This window comes from Aphidius gifuensis, linkage group LG3 (assembly GCF_014905175.1).
Source record: "Aphidius gifuensis isolate YNYX2018 linkage group LG3, ASM1490517v1, whole genome shotgun sequence".
Lineage (NCBI taxonomy): Eukaryota > Metazoa > Arthropoda > Insecta > Hymenoptera > Braconidae > Aphidius > Aphidius gifuensis.
The window spans coordinates 21235827-21254053 of record NC_057790.1 but is presented as its reverse complement, the minus strand read 5'-3'; the positions used below and the strand labels follow the sequence as shown (position 1 = coordinate 21254053).

The window sequence follows — 18227 nt, the reverse complement described above, 5'->3', positions numbered from 1 at the left end:
AATATTTAGAACACAATAAAGCTTATTTTACAATAACAACAATGAACAAAATCAAAATAAATCATAAAAATTTTGGAGTTATTTTATTTTTGGAGTAATTAATTTAATTTAATTTCAATTAAATTTATATAATTTAGCTTGACAATAAAAAAAAGTTTGTTAAATAAAATATACAAGATTAAAAAACAAAGAAAAAATTAATTTTAATAATAATATTTAAATTCAGTAAAAATCAGTAAAAATAATAATTAAAAAAAAATATAAATTGAATAATAATTTGCTTTATTTTAATGACCTATAATAATAAAATTTTTATTTGTTTTGTTTATATATTGACAAAGTAATTTAACGGTTATTTATACTTTGTATAGAAGTCTTAATACATGCAATTTGACAAAGTAAATATTTTTTTTTTCTTCTTACACATAAAATTAGAACTGTCAAAAAAATGAGATAAGCAAAGTGTTTTTTTATTTGATTGAGAGAAAAAGAGCAACAAAATACAAGTACTAAACTACCAATTGTGATTTTTCATCATCATTAAATATAAATTGTATTGTGAATTGTTGATTAAACATCATCACACCAATTGAAATAGCAAAAATTTGCAAAATTCATATAATCTATTTTTATATATACCTATAGAAAAATTAGGTAATTCAGCTGTGTTTTAATAATAACTTTCAGTGATTATTGAGTATAAAAAAAAATATGAAAAAAATGAATTTACCGTGTGATTGGCAAATATCCAGAGATAAATTAACAGAAAGAGGACGTTATATATTAGAAACTGGACAATGGTCTGATTGTAAATTTATTGTTGGTCAAGAACCACAACAACAAATACTTGAAGGACATAAATTATTTTTAGCAATGTCAAGTCCAGTATTTGAAGCAATGTTTTATGGTTCAATGGCTGAAAAATTAGATCCAATACCAATACGTGATGTACAACCAGAAGCATTTAAAACATTACTTGAATATATATATACTGATAAAGTAAATCTTGGTTCATTTGAGTTGGCATGTGAACTTTGTTATTGTGCTAAAAAATATATGTTACCATATCTTGTTAAAGAATGTACAAAATTTTTATGGTCTGATTTAACATTAAATAAAGCATGTAGAGCATATGAATTTGCAAAATTATTTGAAGAACCAGAATTAATGGAAAAATGTTTATCAATAATATGTAATAATACAAATTTAATATTAAATGAAACAAATTGGGAAGAAGTTGAATTAGGAACAATATTAACTGTATTTGAACAAGATGAATTAAATATTGATAATGAAATTGAATTATTTACAGCAATTGAAAAATGGGCAAAAGCTGAATGTAGTAGAAAATCACTTGATACACTTGATTCAAAAACATTAAAATCAGTTGTTGGTAATGCATTATCTAAAATTAGATTTTTAACATTAACACCACAACAATTTGCTGAAGGTCCTGGTAAATCACCATTATTATCACGTGATGAAGCATTTGCAATATTAATGAATGTATCATCAAGTGATAGTGATATACCAATGCCTGATGGTTTTTCTAAAAATCCATTACATCGTACTAATCCAACAAGAACAAAAGAACAAATGACAAATTTTTTTCATTGTAATGGACGTCCAAAAAAACCAAGTATTGATAAATATTCATGGCCACAACCAATTGAAATTAATATGAGAAATATAAGAAATGAACAACATGATAATTCATCAACAGCATCAACATCATCATCAACAACACGTACAATTGCACAAAATTCATCAATGGAAAATACATCAAGAGATCCACAAAAATATTATTGTTTAAGAACAATGGGACAAGAAACTGATTGTTTAAATTCTGGTGTACTTGATTGTTCTGTAACATTTAGTGTTGATAAAAATATTTGTGTTATTGGAGTACAAGTACCAACACAAGTACCATATGAAGTAATTAAAAATTCTATTCATAATTAATATACATTAAACAACAAGTTATTTAATAATATTTAATTATTATTTTTTAGGCTGGTTCAACAACTAGATCATGTTGGTCTACTGATGGCTCATATACTGAAGTTTTATATGCTCATTTATTAGACTCAGATGGTTCAAGATTAACTTATACACATTATACAACAAAAGCTACAACTGGTAATCTTGTTGAAATTGGATTTGATCGTCCAGTTTATATACAAAAAAATAAAGTAATTATTGTTACATTAATTTTGGGGGTTGTTTTTTTTAAATAAATAATATTAATTGATATTTTTTTTAAAGGTTTATAGAGTTGGTGTTGTATTTAATAAAGCTGGATGGTATCCAATGGGCTATTGTGTACAAAGAATGACTTGTGACACTGTATTTTTTTCATTTGGTGTTGGTAATAGTGCTGATTCAATTAGAGATGGTCTAATTCGTTCAATTGTATTTACCTATCATTAATTAATAATCATATTTCAAATGTTTTTATTTTTTTTCTCCATTAAAAATTGTGATAAAATGAAAAAAATTTATGCTGTAAAAAAATTTTAAAAAATAACGTCTATTATTTGATTTAAAATAAAATTTATTTATCGAATAAATTATTATGCAATATTTTAAAAAAATATAAATAAATAAAATCACTGTAAAATAACTATAAATTTTACAGTGCAATTTTCTTCATATTGGTTAAAATAAAAAAAAAAAACAATCTTGTGTGTTAAATTATAAAAACAAATATTAGGATATTAAAATTGAAAAAAAAAAAATGATATATTTACTTATGATTGTCTTTTGATTTAATGTACAAATACTCATTAAATTATTCATTAAGATAAATTACTAATTGCACAATCTCTTGATAAATAAATATTAATAATTTGTAGAACAAAATTGTATTTTTTTTGTGATTAATAAAATAATGTAAAATTTATTTATAAACTATATGTATTATTTAAAAAAATATATTAATGATAATTTAATTTTTTTAAAAATATCCTTTCAGTCATCAAACATAGTACTTTTATTGTTTATGAACAATAAAATCCCAGGTATCACTCCATCGAAGTTTCATGATATCAGTTACTTTTAATGGTGTCATACCATAACTTAATACTAAAAATTTACGAAAAACGTAAATTATAATAATAATCCATGCTAATATTGTTATTTTAACAATAGAAACAATTAACTTTCGTTTACAATTATTGCTGAAAGAAAAAAAACCACACACATTAATTATAATTTCAATTAGAAAAATATAAAATTATATATATTAATATATATATTACCTGATTAAATAATAAACATGATCAATTGTTGCTGCAGTTAATATAACTTTAAATACAAATGCTGGTAAATAATGATGTAAAAATAATGTTCTTTCAACAAAAAAAAATGGTATATAATGAATTGCATAACCAATTAATAATACTTCACCAATATTTGTAAAACGTTGCCATTCATAATCACTAATATCATAAAAACATCTTCTTCTTCTTATTAAATAAAATACTAATAATATTGTATATATAAATATTGATATTGTACCAGAATACCATACAATAATATTACCAAGTAAATGTATTTGTGCATTACTATCATTTGCAACCCAATATGCAATACCACGATTCATAAATGGCCATTCAATTGGACTACTTGAATACATATGACTCATTGGATTATCATTACCACTAAAAAACATTTTAATTTGTATTTCAATTAATTTTTGCCAAAATGTTAATACTGTTGGTTTTAATGGTATCATTTCAGCATTTAATAAATCATGTTCACGTTGTTTTTGATCATCACTTTTAGTATAACGATGTTCTTCAACATTCCATACAGTATCATCTTGTTCAATTATTTTATCAGCAACAACTTCATGTTGATTAAAACCCCAATCAGGTAATTGTCTACCACTAAATTTTAATGCTGCTTTTGTAACTTCATGTACAAGACGTATTTGACTTTCAATAGCATGCCAATTATCACCAGTTTGTTCACGATTAACAATATCAATTTTCCATAAATTTTGTGCTGGCATTGATACATTATAATCAATATAACATGATACTTCTTGACATGATGGTGACATTGGTCCAGCAACATCATGTGAATTTAATGCTCTTGATGATATACCATGTACTAATTGTATTATATCACCATGTTTTAATGGTATTATTGGATTATTAACAACTAAATCATTAATATCTGGACGTTTAACAAACCACCAATTATTAACATCTTTAAATGAATAACATGTTACTTGTTGTTGATGTGAACTACCACGTCCATCTGGATATTTAATTGGATAAACACCAATATGACTATGTAACCAACATGCACGTCCAAATGAATGTCTTAATGTTATTTGTGAACCATGTGTTACTTTAATTGGTTGTCCTTTTGTTATACTAGCAAGACCACCTTCTAAACTTGCTTGAAATGCACTTGTCATAACAGAATCATGTGGTCCAGCTTTTGTTAATACAGTTAAATGTATATAAAATACACCAAAATATATTATTATAATACTTAATATTATAACAATTATTCTTGCTAATAAATGAAACCATAATATTATATTTGATAATACACGACGTTCAATTAAATTCCAATAATCTTTAGCAATTAAATATATACCAAGATATAATGAATATATACCAACATATTTAACACATAAACCACATGTTAAATTTGTTATTGACATTGTTAACCAAAACCACCATGATAATTTTATTGGTTTATCCATTATTTTACGAAATTTCATTAAACAATAAAGACCAAATAATGAAAATTGTATTAACATAGTTTCCATAAGTATAAAACGTGATTGTGTTAAAAATGCATTATCAAAAAGTAACATTAAACCAGCATTTGCTGCACTCCAAGGTTTTAAACCTAATTCACGTGATAAATGATATGTTGTTGGTAATATTAAACTACCAAATATTGCTGGTACTAAACGTAGAGCAAATAATGGTACACTATTATCATATGGTGTTCCAATTCTTTCAAATTTAAAATTACCATCAAAACCAGCTAAATAAGCAACTACTGCTATTAACTGTTTACCAAGTGGTGGATGTGTATCAAAAAAAAATGTTTTTTTCATATATAAACCAACATATTTACCATAATGTAATTCATCAAATACAACACTTTTTGGTTCTTCTAATCTATATAATCTTGTTATTATACCAGCAATAAATAAAAATAATGCAACAACATCAAATTCTAAATTTATAACAATTCTTTTTGAATTTTCAAAAGCATCTTGTAATAGATTAATATATTTTTCATGATTTATCATTGATTTTTCTTGTGCTTTTAATTCATCATTTATTACCTAATAAAGAAATAAAGATTTTTTTTGTTAATTAATTTTTATAAAATAGATGAAATAAATAAATAATAATATTACCTCATTTTTTTTTATATTTTTAATTGTTTTATCATAATTATCACTTATTTCTTCACATTTTTCAACACTTTTATTATAATCTCTAATTGAACATTGTTTATTATTATCATGTATTTTTGTTTTACGATTTCTCAAATCCATTTTTAATTATTTCATTAACTAAAACTAATGAATTTTCGAAAATATATTTTTTTAAAATACACAGTGCTTGGATTTAACAAGTTAAAGAGTAAATAAACAGTTATTCCAGTCAGACATGACGTTCATATAGGTATACGATAGAAAAAAAAAAAAAGAGAAAGAAATCACTGACACGCGTTCAAAAAGACCAAGAAGAATTAAAAAAAAAACCCAACTTGTTTCTCTTTTCATCTTCTGGAATTAAATTCAACATAAAAAGAAATAAAAAATGTCAAGAAATTCCAATGGTTTGCTCCAATCAACAAGTTTCTCTGGATCCTACCAGAAATACATGTGAAGATGATGATGATGCTGGTGCTGGTGGTGATGATGATGATAAAAAAGAAGGGGAGGTATTAAGAAAACAAGTATTTTCCATATTAAAACTATATAAAAATAACGGTAAAGAATATTCAAGTGTATATGTTTATATAAAACAATACTGTTCATCATCATCAACATCATCATCATCATTAACAACAACAATAGAGCATTTTAATTAATAAATCATCATAATATTTACATGATAATTTAATTAATATATATTATAATAAATTATAAATTCATTATAATAATTTATTTAATATTTAAATTAACAATAATAATTTTAATCTGGAATAAACTGACATGTGATAAATTGATAATAAAAACATGTTATTGTACATGAACCAATGTTCAATTGACAGATAGATGATAACACATACACACTCTTATATATCCCCCCATTTATATAGGTATAAAACACCAAATATTAGACAGACACGTCACACTTAAACAATTCTTCTTCTTGTCAGCTAGGTGTTTTCAGGTGTTTTTTTTTTTTTTAAATAGTTTTTTGTGTATAGCGTGGCATTTTGATATAATGTTTTCCAATGTTTACTAAAAAATTTTTATAACAAAAACAACAACAAACAAAATTGTTGAGGTTAATTTCTATACAGATGTTTTGAAAAAAAAAAAATAAATAAATAATAATATTGTGAATAAAAATGTTATATTATTTATTAATTAAATGGATTTTTTATTTATTTACTTTAATTGTTATTATTGGACATGGTGATGCAAGAGCAATTGACCAACAACAAGGTTTATACAATTCAAGTGATTATGTTATTGTGTTAAATTATACAAATTTAAATTCAACAATTTATCACAGTAATAGTTCAGCATATTTAGTTGAATTTTACAGTAGTTGGTGTGGTTTTTGTCAAAATTTTGCTCCAATATGGAAATCATTTGCTAAAGATGTTAATGGTAATGTTAATTATTTATAATTTATATTATTTTTTTTGTTTATTAATGATAATTAAAATTTATAGAATGGAATGATATTGTAAAAATTGGTGCTATTGATTGTGCTAATGATGATAATAATCCAATTTGTCGTGATTATGAAATAATGGCATATCCAACAGTTAGATATTTTTCACCAAATGACAAAACAAAAGGTATTGATGTACAAAAAGGAAAAACAGTTGATACTCTTAGACGTGAACTTGTTAAAAAACTACAAGATGATCAACAAAAAGAAAAAGGACATTCTTGGCCAAATCTATCACCATTTAGGTATTTAGAATTATTTACTTAGAATTTAAAATAACAAATAAATTAATTAACTCTTGGCTTATGATGGCTTGCTTTTTTTATATCATTTATGTCAATATTTTTAAAACAATATTTACTTAATTATTCAACAGAAATGACGACTTGGAAGATGCTTGGCATGCAGCACCAGAAACAGTAAAATATTATTTTTTTATATTTGATAAAGTAAATTCAACACTTGGTAGTGAAATAATTCTTGATATGCATAAAATAAATGAAATTAAAATACGTAAAATAATGAGTGATAATTTATGGCTAACAATGATGTATAAAATAAATAATAAATTTCCAACGCTAATGGTTATGGATAGAAAAAATAAACAATTAAAATTAGATCTTCCATCAACATCATCAACAAGAAATGAAATCGTAAATGTGTTGAATAAATATTTACAATCAAATGATATTATGATTGATGATAAAGATGATAAAATAGAGTCAAAAAAAATAGCTAATACCACAAATAATGATAATACAAATATTATAAATAAATATCCAGAAAATGATGATGTTTATGAAGCTGATTTAGAATATGCATTACGTTATTCATTAAAAAATGAAATACCATTAAAAAAATTAATTGAAAATGAATCAATGATAGCATTAAAAAATTATATAAAAATATTATCAAAATATTATCCCCTAAATAATAATAATAATTATTTATTAAATATATATAATGATATTGAAAAACTTGAATCAATAAGTGGTAAAACATTTTTGGATATAATCAATAGCTATGAAAATAAATTACCAAAAATATGGAATAAAGATAAAAAATGGATAAAATGTAAAGGTAGTCAAGAAAAATATCGTGGTTATCCATGTGGTTTATGGACATTATTTCATACATTAACTGTTAATCATGCTGATAAAAATGAAAAATTAAATATAAATGAACCAATTGAAGTTTTATCAGCAATACATGGTTATATTAAAAATTTTTTTGGCTGTAATAATTGTGTTAAACATTTTTTATTAATGTCAAATGAACATAAAATATTTGATATTGAAAATACAGATGATTCTGTATTATGGCTATGGCGTGCACATAATATTGTTAATGTTAGATTATCTGGTGATGAATCAGAAGATCCAGAATTTCCAAAAGTACGTTATCCACCAAGAGAATATTGTGAAAAATGTAGAAATAATGATTATACATGGAATGAAGATGAAGTATTAGATTATTTAAAAAATAAACATGGCTATACATCAATTAAATATTATAATAATACAAAATATGAATCATTAAATAATAATAATTCAAAACCAAATATATTTACATGGAATTTTACGGATTTTGATATTAGTATTTGTGTTATATTTTATTTTGTATCTGTTTGTATTATAATACTTGTTTATTGTAAATTTTTTGGTAAACGTTATGGTAAAAAAAAAAAATTATATGCATTCTATATTAAATAGAAATAATAATTAATTATTTAATCAATTATTTCTATTATTTTTATTTTGTAAATATATTATTAATTAATGTGAATATCAAACAAAAAAAAAATAATAATTTTCCAATGATTTTTTTTTTTTTTTTTAAATTAATAATTATATAACTTCCATTTTTTCCACCGTCCACGGATATTATTTTTTATGTAATATATTAATGACTGTTTATATTTATCTTCCTGTTGTTAATACAAAATAAAAATTATAATTTTCAATATGTACATTTAATTTATTTATGTCAATAACAAGTTGTTTATATAAATTAATTTAATTTTGTTTTGATAATAAATGAATTCGTTAAATAACGATTGTAGCATGTTTTTTTTATTTTTTCATTATATGTCATTTGGATTATAAAATTATATGAAAAAAAAAAAAAAAATTAATTGAATAAAAAAAGAAAGATAAATAAAATTTTAAGTAACATTAATTCATTGGTTTAACGTGAAATTTTTCGTATCAAATTATTTACGGGGTCAATAGGTTGAATCTAAATTTAGATATAAAAAAAAAAAAAGGCCAAAGTCGTTGGAGAATAAAAAGAAGGATAATAATAGGGGTTGATGTGTTGTCATGATTTAAAAGTTTGAAAAAAATAAAATAATGTTGACACAATGAAGAAAATATAATAAAATGAGGTCATATATAATTTCATGATATTTTTTTTTCTTTTTCAATACTTTCATTGAGTACTTTTTTTATTCTTCTATTTTATAAAAGATTAAAATTTGTAAGAGAAAGAAAAATAAAAGTTTTAACTGGTGAAAAGGGTGCTAGCTGGTACGTGCCTCAATTGTAAACCCCTCTACTATTATATCAAAATAATCCTGATTTTATTTAACGAATACCTAGTGATTCTGCGCCTGTGGAATTTCTAAATATACAAACTAAAATATACAAAAAATTTACATTCATGAGTTTACAAATGTCAGGGCTTCCAACAACTGCCTAAAGTATTATTTTTTATATCAAAAATAATTAGATTAATTTATTTTTAATATTAATATTTTAAAAATAAATTATCTCTCTTGATTAATTAATTAATTTGTAAATTATATATTTGTTTTTTTTTTTTTCAAAATTATTGGTTGAATAATAAAAATTTGCAAGTTCAGGATGCTGCTTACAATAAAAATTATTCATCAAGTTTTAAACGACAACAACAGCAACAGGTAGTTGAAATTTTTAATAATGATATTTATCAATTTTATATTAAATATTATTTTTCAAAGTTTTTTTAATGAGATAATTAGAGGCTGATAAAAAAAAAAAAAAAAATACGAAAATGATTGAAAATATGACAATGTTAAAAGAAGATGAAAAAAAAATGATAAATAATTTAACAATAAATTCAAAGACAAATGATATTGATGATGTTAATGATAATCCAGATGATTTAGTTGTTGTTGCAAGACTTGAAAGTAAGAATTTTGTTTCTCATAAAATTATTCATTAATTATAATTAATTGATTAATTATTTTTCTTAAAAAAAAAAGCTCCAATATCATCAACACTACAAGAACGTTTTCTTAGTATAAAAGAAATTGTTAAAAGATCAATATTACAACATCATACATTTATGATTTATGGTCGTGCCAAAATAATACGTGAATGTTTATTAAAAAGAGGATGGATTGAAAAATTAAATCGTCGTAATAGTAATGGTGAAAAAGTTAAAAATAATTTAACAATACGTACATTACGTCGTTCACGTTGTAATTTTTCAACAGACCAACAAATACAACAACAACAACAGTTACAACCACAACAACAACTTCAATCACAACAGCAACAGCAACAACAACAATTACAAGGATTAACAAATCAACAAACAATGGGTATTGATACAAGTCCAGTTATATTATTATCAGGTGTTGGTGATTTAAAAGATGAACAAAGTCAACGTTTATTAATGTCAAAAATGTTATCAAATTATACTGTTGATTTATTATGGAATTCTGGATCTGATTGGCCTGGTTGGCCATCACAAGATAATAAAAAAACAATTTTTAATCGTTTTACTAGAGCTGCATTCACATCAAAAGTAATACAATTATTTGATTTTTTTTTTTTTTTTTTTATTTAACCATATGCAAGTAATCATTATTATATTTTTTATCATCAAGCCATTGTTATCATCATTAAAAATAATTGTAAATTAAATTATAGAAAAGTAATTACACCATTTTATTTTAATTAGATTGGATTATGTACAAATGTCAGACAAATGCATTGGTTTTATGAACCAGGTATTGCAAATACACTATTTCCAAGATGTTATAATATTTGTCAAGCTGATCATATGCATGCATTTATTGAAGATTTTCGGTATTAAAAATCAATCAAATATTATAATACACATATATAATTAAAATAATAATAAGTATATTGATTTTAGAATGACAGCTTGTTTAAGTTTGCTAAAATGGTTTGTTGATAAAATAAATAATGAAGGTGAAAATACAATAATTTCATCAACTGGTACAGTACCATTAAAAATGATGGATTTTGCAATTAAAAGATGTAGTGATTATATTGAGGCATTATTACATGAAGACATTGACAAAGATGGAGAAAGAGTTTGGCAACATCAATGGGATCAATTTATATCTTGTTATTATAAAATAATACAAAATGATGAATTATTTATTAGCATAAATACTTCACTCAATGTTAGTGTTATTAATTTATTTTTTTTTTTAAATTATATCTATCAAATTAATCCTTATTTTTCTTAACTAGAAATATCATCAAGCATCAAAACATATTTTAAAAAGAATGCGTATTTATTGGCAACAATTAGATATGGATGGTATTCAAAATATATGGATATTAAAACCAGGAAATAAAAGTAGAGGACGTGGTATTGTATTAGTTAATAAAATTGAAGATGTTATTGCTAAAATTAATCCAGCAAATAAATCAGATACACGTTTTGTTGTACAAAAATATATTGGTAAATAATAAAAATAATTATTAAGTATAAATATTAATTTTTTTTCAAAATTAATTTACAGAAAAACCATTATTAATATACAATACAAAATTTGATATTCGACAATGGTTTATTGTAACATGTGCACAACCATTAACTCTATGGATGTACAGGTGTGTTTATTATATATATCAACACAAGTTTCTTGCGTGTCTAAATAAATTTAAAAATAGATTGATAATTTAACTTGCAGTAAAATTAAAATCAAGTTGATTATTCCTATTAATAACAAAATCTACTTGACTCATAAAAAAACTTTGTTTGACCGTATTTTATTTTTTTATTATTCAACTACTTGATCTACTTAAAAAATAATATATAATGTTAATTTTTTTATATTGAAATTTACAATGAATTTGACCTCAATAATTATTTGCATGATATAGATATTTTTTTTTTGATGAATTTAATTTTTTATTATAGAGAAAGTTATTTAAGATTTTGTACACAAAATTTTCAATTAGCTGATCTTCATGAATCAATACATCTTTGTAATAATGCAATACAATGTAAATATAAAAATAGTACTGATCGTCATCCAGCTCTTCCAATTGATAACATGTGGGATTCAACAACATTTAAGCAATTTTTAGAGTAACTATTAAATTAATTATTGAGACAAAAATAATATCTATCAATATAAATAGTTAATTTTTTTTTTTTGAATTAATTTATCCTTGAATAGATAATATGTTTGATTAATTTATAGTACACAAGGTCATACAAATGTATGGGATGAATTAATATATCCTGGAATGAAACAAGGACTTGTTGGTTCACTTTTAGCTAGTCAAGAAGCTATGGATAGACGTAAAAATAGTTTTGAATTATATGGAGCTGATTTTATGATAATGGATGATTTTACAGTATGGTTAATTGAAATAAATAGTCATCCAGATATGAGTAATTCTACAAGTGTTACAACTAGATTATGTAAACAAGTCATGGAAGATACAATAAAAGGTATTTTTTTATTTTTTAATAATAATACCTAAACAAGTATTTTTAATTATATTTTTTATGTTATTATATAATAAAATAGTTGTTGTGGATTATCGTGAAGATAAAAATTCTGATACTGGATTATTTGAGTTAATTTATAAACAAAAAATACCAAATTGTCAGCCATATTTAGGTACTGCATTATCAGTTCAAGGACAAAAAATAACAACAAATGATAAAAAATTATATATTGATTCAAAAACAGTACCAAAATTACCAATGGTAAATAATTATTAATTAATAGGTACTATGTTATTTAATGAAATTTTATTTTAATTTATTTTAATATAGAGCTGTTTACCAAAAAAAAAATTAAATGCTAATAGTTATATTGGACCAGTAATTGTTGATTTAATTGAAGAATTAGAAATTCAATTAGATAGAGAATTACAAACTTATTGTAAATTAGAATCACCAGATGATTCAGTAAATTCATCACCAGTTATATCATCATCAATATCACCACAAAGTACTTCTTTAAAAATTGATAAAAATCAATTAACAACAAATGGAATAAATGGAATTGCATCAAGTACAAAATCACCAGAGGTAAAAAATTGATAATTAAATTTAATCATTATGTTAATTAATGAAAAATATTATTTTTAATTAAAAGCCAAGTCGAAAAAATAGTAGTAAAATAATAAAACTTAAAAAAGTCAATGATGTACAACAAAAAAATTCAATAAAAAAAATTAAAAATCGACGTGAAATTGCTAAAACTGCTGGTGAATTGAGAACAGATAGTTTAATAAAAAATAAAATATCAAGTGAAGAAAAAGTAAGTCAAAATAATTAAGTATTAAACAAAAAAAAAAAAAAACTTTTTGTTTAATAAAATTTGTTGTAATTTTAGTTAATTAGTTTGGCAATGAAAAATGCTATGAATAAATATAAAATATATGGAACATCATCGATTGAAGTACCAGCACTACCATCACTTATTGTACCTTCAAAATCAATAAGTCGAGTAACACGTTCATCATCATTGAGTAATAATAAAATACGTCAAAAAAGTAAAATTAAAAAAGTCAAAGATTCATCAGTTGTTGATGATATATACGCAGTTGGTCTTGGCATAACAAAATAAAATATAATAATATAATTTTTCATTTCTTCTTATTTTCTTCTTTCACAAACTGTACATAATAAATGTTTTGGCAATAAAATACAACGTCTATTTTATTTATTATATTCAAAAAAAAAAAAGAAAAAAAAAAAAATTAATTATTATCATTAATGAATCTAGTTTATTATTAAATTATTTATCAATCTTGTAGACGAAAAAAAAAAAAAGAAAGATTTTATTAATTATTTGTTTGTCAATTTATTTCCTATCAGAACGAAAAAAAAAATATATATAAATAAATTAAATTAAATGCCCTAATCAAAAACAATTAGAATTTTTTTTTTTATGTAAAAAAAAAAACTTTAAACTCAATAATTCAGTTATTTAAAATCTGAATTAAATTTGTTTTTTTTTTCTTTTTAATTGTATACAAAATGTAGATCATTATAAAATTTATTTAGCAACGATCTTGCGTATTTTTCTTTTATCTAAGAAATCAATAAGGATATTCATGAAAAATATTTAAACAAAAATTAGTCAAAGTTAATTGAACGAGGAAAAAAAAAAAAGGAATAAATAAAATTTTTCATTTAATTTACAAATTGACTATTCATGCAATAATAATTAATAAAATTCCCCTTATTTTTTTTTTTGAATCGTCACGCAAATAAATTTCACTCGATTCACATAATCATCTTCATTATCATCATCTTCAATATATCACAATAAAAATTAATATCCACAGAAAAAAATATATAAAAAAAAAAAGAAAGAATTAATTAATAATAATAATAACACTATTTTTTTTATTTTTTTTTTTTTTTCACACGACTCACGTAACAGGTTGTTTCAATGAAAATGATAATTTTGGTCTTGAATTATTTTTTCCAAGTATTTTTTTTTGTTCTTCTTTAACACGTTTTTCCTGTTCTTTTTTCATTTTTTGTCGTTCTTCTTCCATGAGACGTTGTTCTTCAACCATTGCCAATCTTTCCTCAGCCTAAAAAAAAATTGTTTAAATTAAAATATCCAAAAACTAATTAATTAGTTATAATAATTAGAAAAAATAATACTAACCAGTTTCTTTTGTGCTTCTTCGATTTTCTTGTTGTTTTCCTCCATGATCCTTTCAAGTTCCTCACGTTTTTTCCGCTCTTCCTCCTACAAACGACAATTTAAAAAGTTTACGCAACGAAAAATTAATTATTCACCCTGACATTTTTAGTCATCATCACACTGTTATTATTAATTAATATAATATTTAATAACTATATGTAAATAAATAAAAATAAATAATTAAACAAGGATAAAAATGGTCATATGATCTAAAAAATAATGTTTTCATTAATGACAAATAGACCTCGACGTAGTTGAATTAATGTTCCTCACATGTTGGGCTGACTTAAATAATCCTCTTGTTGATTTAAATATACATTAAAGTTTCTTGATGTTTCATTGTGTTGTTAATTGTACGTAAAAACCCAACAAACTGAACTTCAAGTGACAAATGCCACAAAAATTTTTTATTACATTTTTTTGCCATTAATAAAAACAAAAAAAATAATTATACTAATTTTGGGCAATTTATCAACTTCTTATCAAGTATGAAGGGTTCTTACTCTTGTTATACATATTTTTGTACTTTTTTTTTTAAATATCACTCCATTCATAAGTAGCTGTATGAAAATAAAATTATAAAAAAATTTTTATAAAAGAGATTAAAAAATATATCATATTTATAAATAAAAAAAATAACTTAAATTATATTAAATATTTTTAAATTATTGTTGTTTCCTAAAATTGACGACATACCTTTTTTTAAATAAAAAATTGAATAATATTTTTAAAAAACATGAATAAATAAATGTTAAAAAAAAAAAAAAAAATTATAAGCATATAAATACAATTAATAGAATTAATTTCTATTAATAATGTATATCATGTATCTCATTATATATATTAACGAATAACAATGATTAAATATTTTTTTTTTTTTTAATTTTTTTAAAATATTTATATAATGAAATAATTATAAATTGGATAATACCTGAATGTAGCACACGCCAGGACACACGTAGGGGATGCCTTCGCTTCATCGGCAATCACTTGGCAGTGAGTTATTAACCGGCATCTTCTCTTGGTAGTTCATTTTATCAAGCTGACCTATATTTTATTTTTCTTTTTCTTTATGCTATTTCGTTGGGATTTTAATCAGTTGATTTATTTCGCTATTTTAATTTTAACCGGATTTTTAATTCCGTTTATAATATTTTCTTTGTCAATCAGTATTTATTTTCTTGTTTTTTTTTTTTTTCTTTTTTTTAATGAAAAAAAAAAAAAAAACATCATCATCAGGGTATACTATCAAGATTTCAATCAGACACGTTTTGTCAACTTGCTAACGCAGGGAAATTTCCGTATTAATTTTTCTTTTCTTTTTTTTTTGAATTTTTTATACTTGATTTTTTTAGTCACAATAGTTATTTAAATATAAAAAATTGATCGACAAATTTCATTAACGCAATTTACGTTAAATTATTTTTAATAACATACACAAATATATGATAATTAAAATATATTTGTCAGTCTGCACTTACGTTTGATACACATGCTAATTTAGCAAGTATCATATTGTTTTTCCTGATAATTAACAATGGAAAAAAAACCAAAAAAAAAAAAAGAAAAAACATTTATAAAAATAAACAAAAAAGAAAAAAAAAAAAATAATCTTCATAAAAATTGATTACAATTGGAACATGAAGAAACAGATGGAGACAAAAATATCTCATTTTCATGAATAGAAAATTGATAAATAAATATATGAAAAAAAAAACAAAAAAAAAAAAAAATTGCAAAATACTTGAACGATTACAAATGAATGTAAATGAAAAAATTAATTTTCCATTTGTTCATGATTATTCACATTTACGTTAATTAATATTTTAATTTTTCTTTAATTATCAATGTGAATAAACATGATGATTGATAATTAATTTAGAGTATGTGTATATTTTATTTTTATTTGATAAATAAGCCTAATGCAAATGTTAATCGTTCAAGATTTTTAAAATAATATTTTCCAATGTTTATCTGGATTGGTCTTACCTCTCTACGTTTTTCCTCTTCAAGTAATTTAGCTTGGCGCCATTCCATTTCTTCCATCATTTGTCGTTCCATGGCTTTTTTAGCCTCTTCAACACGTTTATGAACAGCAGCTTCAATTTCATCTTTACGTTTTTCCAATTCTTCTTCAACACGTTTTTGTACAAGTTCTTCAATTCTTTTAGCTGTTTCTTCTTCAACTAATTTTTGTTCAGATTCACGTTGTCTTCTATAAATATTAATTAATCATTATCAACAAATTTTACAAATATAATTATCATTAATTAATTAATTAATTATCATATTTAAAAAAGAAAAAAAAAAAGAAAGAATATAGAATTTTATTAATAAGCAATATAATTATGTTTTTTAATTTGCAAAAAATAAAATGTTAATTTATAGGCATTTATTATTTGTTAAAATTAATTTTTTCGTTTTTTTTTTTTTTTAATTATTAATTCTTACCGAATTGTATTTGTGGTGAGGATATTATTCGTTATTTCTTTCTTTTTCCTGATAAAAATAAGCATAAAAATATTTAAATATTGTAAAAGAAAATTTTAATCAATAAATTATAATTTTCATTTTTGAAGTTAAAAAACAATAACAGTTAAAAAATAATAATCTTTAAATTTTTTTTATCATAATAAATTAATGTACCTTTGTCTTTCCATTTCAGCAAGTCGTTCAACCTCATCCATTTTACGTTCTCTATCTCTGTATGAACGTTTTTTATGACTAACAATATGTACATCATCAGATACATCAGAATCAGCACTAAATGATGGTGAATGTGAACGTTTTCTAATTAAAATAAAATAATAACAATGTTAATATACCAATTATTTATTGTGTTGATATTTTTTTTTTTTTCACAATATTTTATAGAAATCTTGAAGTCTTACCTTGATTTTGAACTTCTTTCTTTTGGTTTTTCTATATATTTATTATTAGTATGTTTATCTCTTGATTTTGAACGTTTACGTGAATGTTTGCTTTTATGACGCCGTCTACTTGGCGATTTACTACGTGTTCTTGATCTACCCATGTTTTTTCTATTACTTGTTTCAATTATTTTTGATTTTAAACAATCAATTTTTAAGCTTGATTGATAACACACACCACACAATTATTATTATTTTGTTAATGATACTGATATTATTATAAATTAATTATTATTTATAGTTTGTTAACAAAATGTCAAGCAGTGCAGCAACAAAGCATGTGTTTGTATGTGATTTACATATGTGTAATGTGTATATTAATTATCAAGGTGTGTGTGACTTGTTCAAGAATGAAAAAAGAGAGATCAGAAAAAAATATATAGCAATTGGTAATTTGATGGATAGATGGCGCAACTATAACTTTCTCGTTTCTAAGATGGCCCATTATTTAAATTTACGAAAAAATATTTC

The 18227-nt window shown here is 22.6% G+C and overlaps 5 protein-coding genes across 6 annotated transcripts; 3 read left to right on the top strand and 2 right to left on the bottom strand.

Moving 5' to 3' along the window:
• The first annotated feature begins 13 nt into the window (after positions 1–13).
• On the top strand, positions 14–2913 carry LOC122852757 (BTB/POZ domain-containing protein 6-like). Its single transcript, XM_044152720.1, has 3 exons — positions 14–1935; positions 2013–2192; positions 2266–2913. Exons 1-3 carry the CDS (start codon positions 712–714, stop codon positions 2428–2430), a joined length of 1569 nt encoding a protein of 522 aa, XP_044008655.1. The 5' UTR covers positions 14–711; the 3' UTR covers positions 2431–2913.
• Positions 2914–2992: 79 nt separating this feature from the next.
• Positions 2993–5314, bottom strand: LOC122852756 (protein O-mannosyltransferase 1). Its single transcript, XM_044152719.1, has 2 exons — positions 3261–5314; positions 2993–3179 (listed from the first exon to the last, which is right to left on the bottom strand). The coding sequence occupies exons 1-2, from the start codon at positions 5282–5284 to the stop codon at positions 2993–2995; spliced, it is 2211 nt and encodes a 736-aa protein (XP_044008654.1). The 5' UTR covers positions 5285–5314.
• Positions 5315–6144: 830 nt separating this feature from the next.
• On the top strand, positions 6145–8950 carry LOC122852755 (sulfhydryl oxidase 2-like). Its single transcript, XM_044152718.1, has 3 exons — positions 6145–6829; positions 6895–7141; positions 7273–8950. The coding sequence occupies exons 1-3, from the start codon at positions 6565–6567 to the stop codon at positions 8606–8608; spliced, it is 1848 nt and encodes a 615-aa protein (XP_044008653.1). The 5' UTR covers positions 6145–6564; the 3' UTR covers positions 8609–8950.
• A 1001-nt stretch (positions 8951–9951) lies between these two features.
• LOC122852753 (tubulin glycylase 3A-like) lies at positions 9952–14662 on the top strand. Its single transcript, XM_044152715.1, has 13 exons — positions 9952–10065; positions 10141–10308; positions 10375–10688; positions 10845–10972; positions 11043–11316; positions 11387–11600; positions 11662–11752; positions 12063–12233; positions 12349–12602; positions 12682–12863; positions 12933–13190; positions 13258–13422; positions 13498–14662. Exons 1-13 carry the CDS (start codon positions 9972–9974, stop codon positions 13729–13731), a joined length of 2547 nt encoding a protein of 848 aa, XP_044008650.1. The 5' UTR covers positions 9952–9971; the 3' UTR covers positions 13732–14662.
• On the bottom strand, positions 14344–18073 carry LOC122852754 (UPF0430 protein CG31712). 2 transcript variants are annotated; one of them, XM_044152716.1, is made up of 6 exons: positions 17718–18073; positions 17473–17616; positions 17278–17325; positions 16816–17041; positions 14788–14871; positions 14344–14710 (listed from the first exon to the last, which is right to left on the bottom strand). In XM_044152716.1, the coding sequence occupies exons 1-6, from the start codon at positions 17858–17860 to the stop codon at positions 14543–14545; spliced, it is 813 nt and encodes a 270-aa protein (XP_044008651.1). In that variant the 5' UTR covers positions 17861–18073; the 3' UTR covers positions 14344–14542. The 2 variants fall into 2 exon arrangements, with proteins under 2 accessions (XP_044008651.1, XP_044008652.1); XM_044152717.1 differs by lacking the exon at positions 17278–17325.
• Between the last annotated feature and the right edge of the window lie 154 nt (positions 18074–18227).

What these genes read in the sequence shown, in the direction of transcription:
- LOC122852757 (XM_044152720.1), top strand. Translation starts at nt 712, where the DNA reads ATGAAAAAAATGAATTTACCGTGTGATTGGCAAATATCCAGAGATAAA. An exon ending in CAACACAAGTACCATATGAA is followed by an intron (nt 1,936 to 2,012) that starts GTAATTAAAAAT and finishes ATTATTTTTTAG; the next exon opens with GCTGGTTCAACAACTAGATC. An exon ending in TTTATATACAAAAAAATAAA is followed by an intron (nt 2,193 to 2,265) that starts GTAATTATTGTT and finishes TTTTTTTTAAAG; the next exon opens with GTTTATAGAGTTGGTGTTGT.
- LOC122852756 (XM_044152719.1), bottom strand. Translation starts at nt 5,284, where the DNA reads ATGATAAATCATGAAAAATATATTAATCTATTACAAGATGCTTTTGAA. An exon ending in CATGTTTATTATTTAATCAG is followed by an intron (nt 3,180 to 3,260) that starts GTAATATATATA and finishes TTTTTCTTTCAG; the next exon opens with CAATAATTGTAAACGAAAGT.
- LOC122852755 (XM_044152718.1), top strand. Translation starts at nt 6,565, where the DNA reads ATGTTATATTATTTATTAATTAAATGGATTTTTTATTTATTTACTTTA. An exon ending in ATTTGCTAAAGATGTTAATG is followed by an intron (nt 6,830 to 6,894) that starts GTAATGTTAATT and finishes TAAAATTTATAG; the next exon opens with AATGGAATGATATTGTAAAA. An exon ending in CCAAATCTATCACCATTTAG is followed by an intron (nt 7,142 to 7,272) that starts GTATTTAGAATT and finishes ATTATTCAACAG; the next exon opens with AAATGACGACTTGGAAGATG.
- LOC122852753 (XM_044152715.1), top strand. Translation starts at nt 9,972, where the DNA reads ATGATAAATAATTTAACAATAAATTCAAAGACAAATGATATTGATGAT. An exon ending in TGTTGTTGCAAGACTTGAAA is followed by an intron (nt 10,066 to 10,140) that starts GTAAGAATTTTG and finishes TAAAAAAAAAAG; the next exon opens with CTCCAATATCATCAACACTA. An exon ending in CAGTACCAAAATTACCAATG is followed by an intron (nt 12,864 to 12,932) that starts GTAAATAATTAT and finishes ATTTTAATATAG; the next exon opens with AGCTGTTTACCAAAAAAAAA.
- LOC122852754 (XM_044152716.1), bottom strand. Translation starts at nt 17,860, where the DNA reads ATGGGTAGATCAAGAACACGTAGTAAATCGCCAAGTAGACGGCGTCAT. An exon ending in GCTGAAATGGAAAGACAAAG is followed by an intron (nt 17,326 to 17,472) that starts GTACATTAATTT and finishes TATTTTTATCAG; the next exon opens with GAAAAAGAAAGAAATAACGA. An exon ending in CTCACCACAAATACAATTCG is followed by an intron (nt 17,042 to 17,277) that starts GTAAGAATTAAT and finishes TAATATTTATAG; the next exon opens with AAGACAACGTGAATCTGAAC.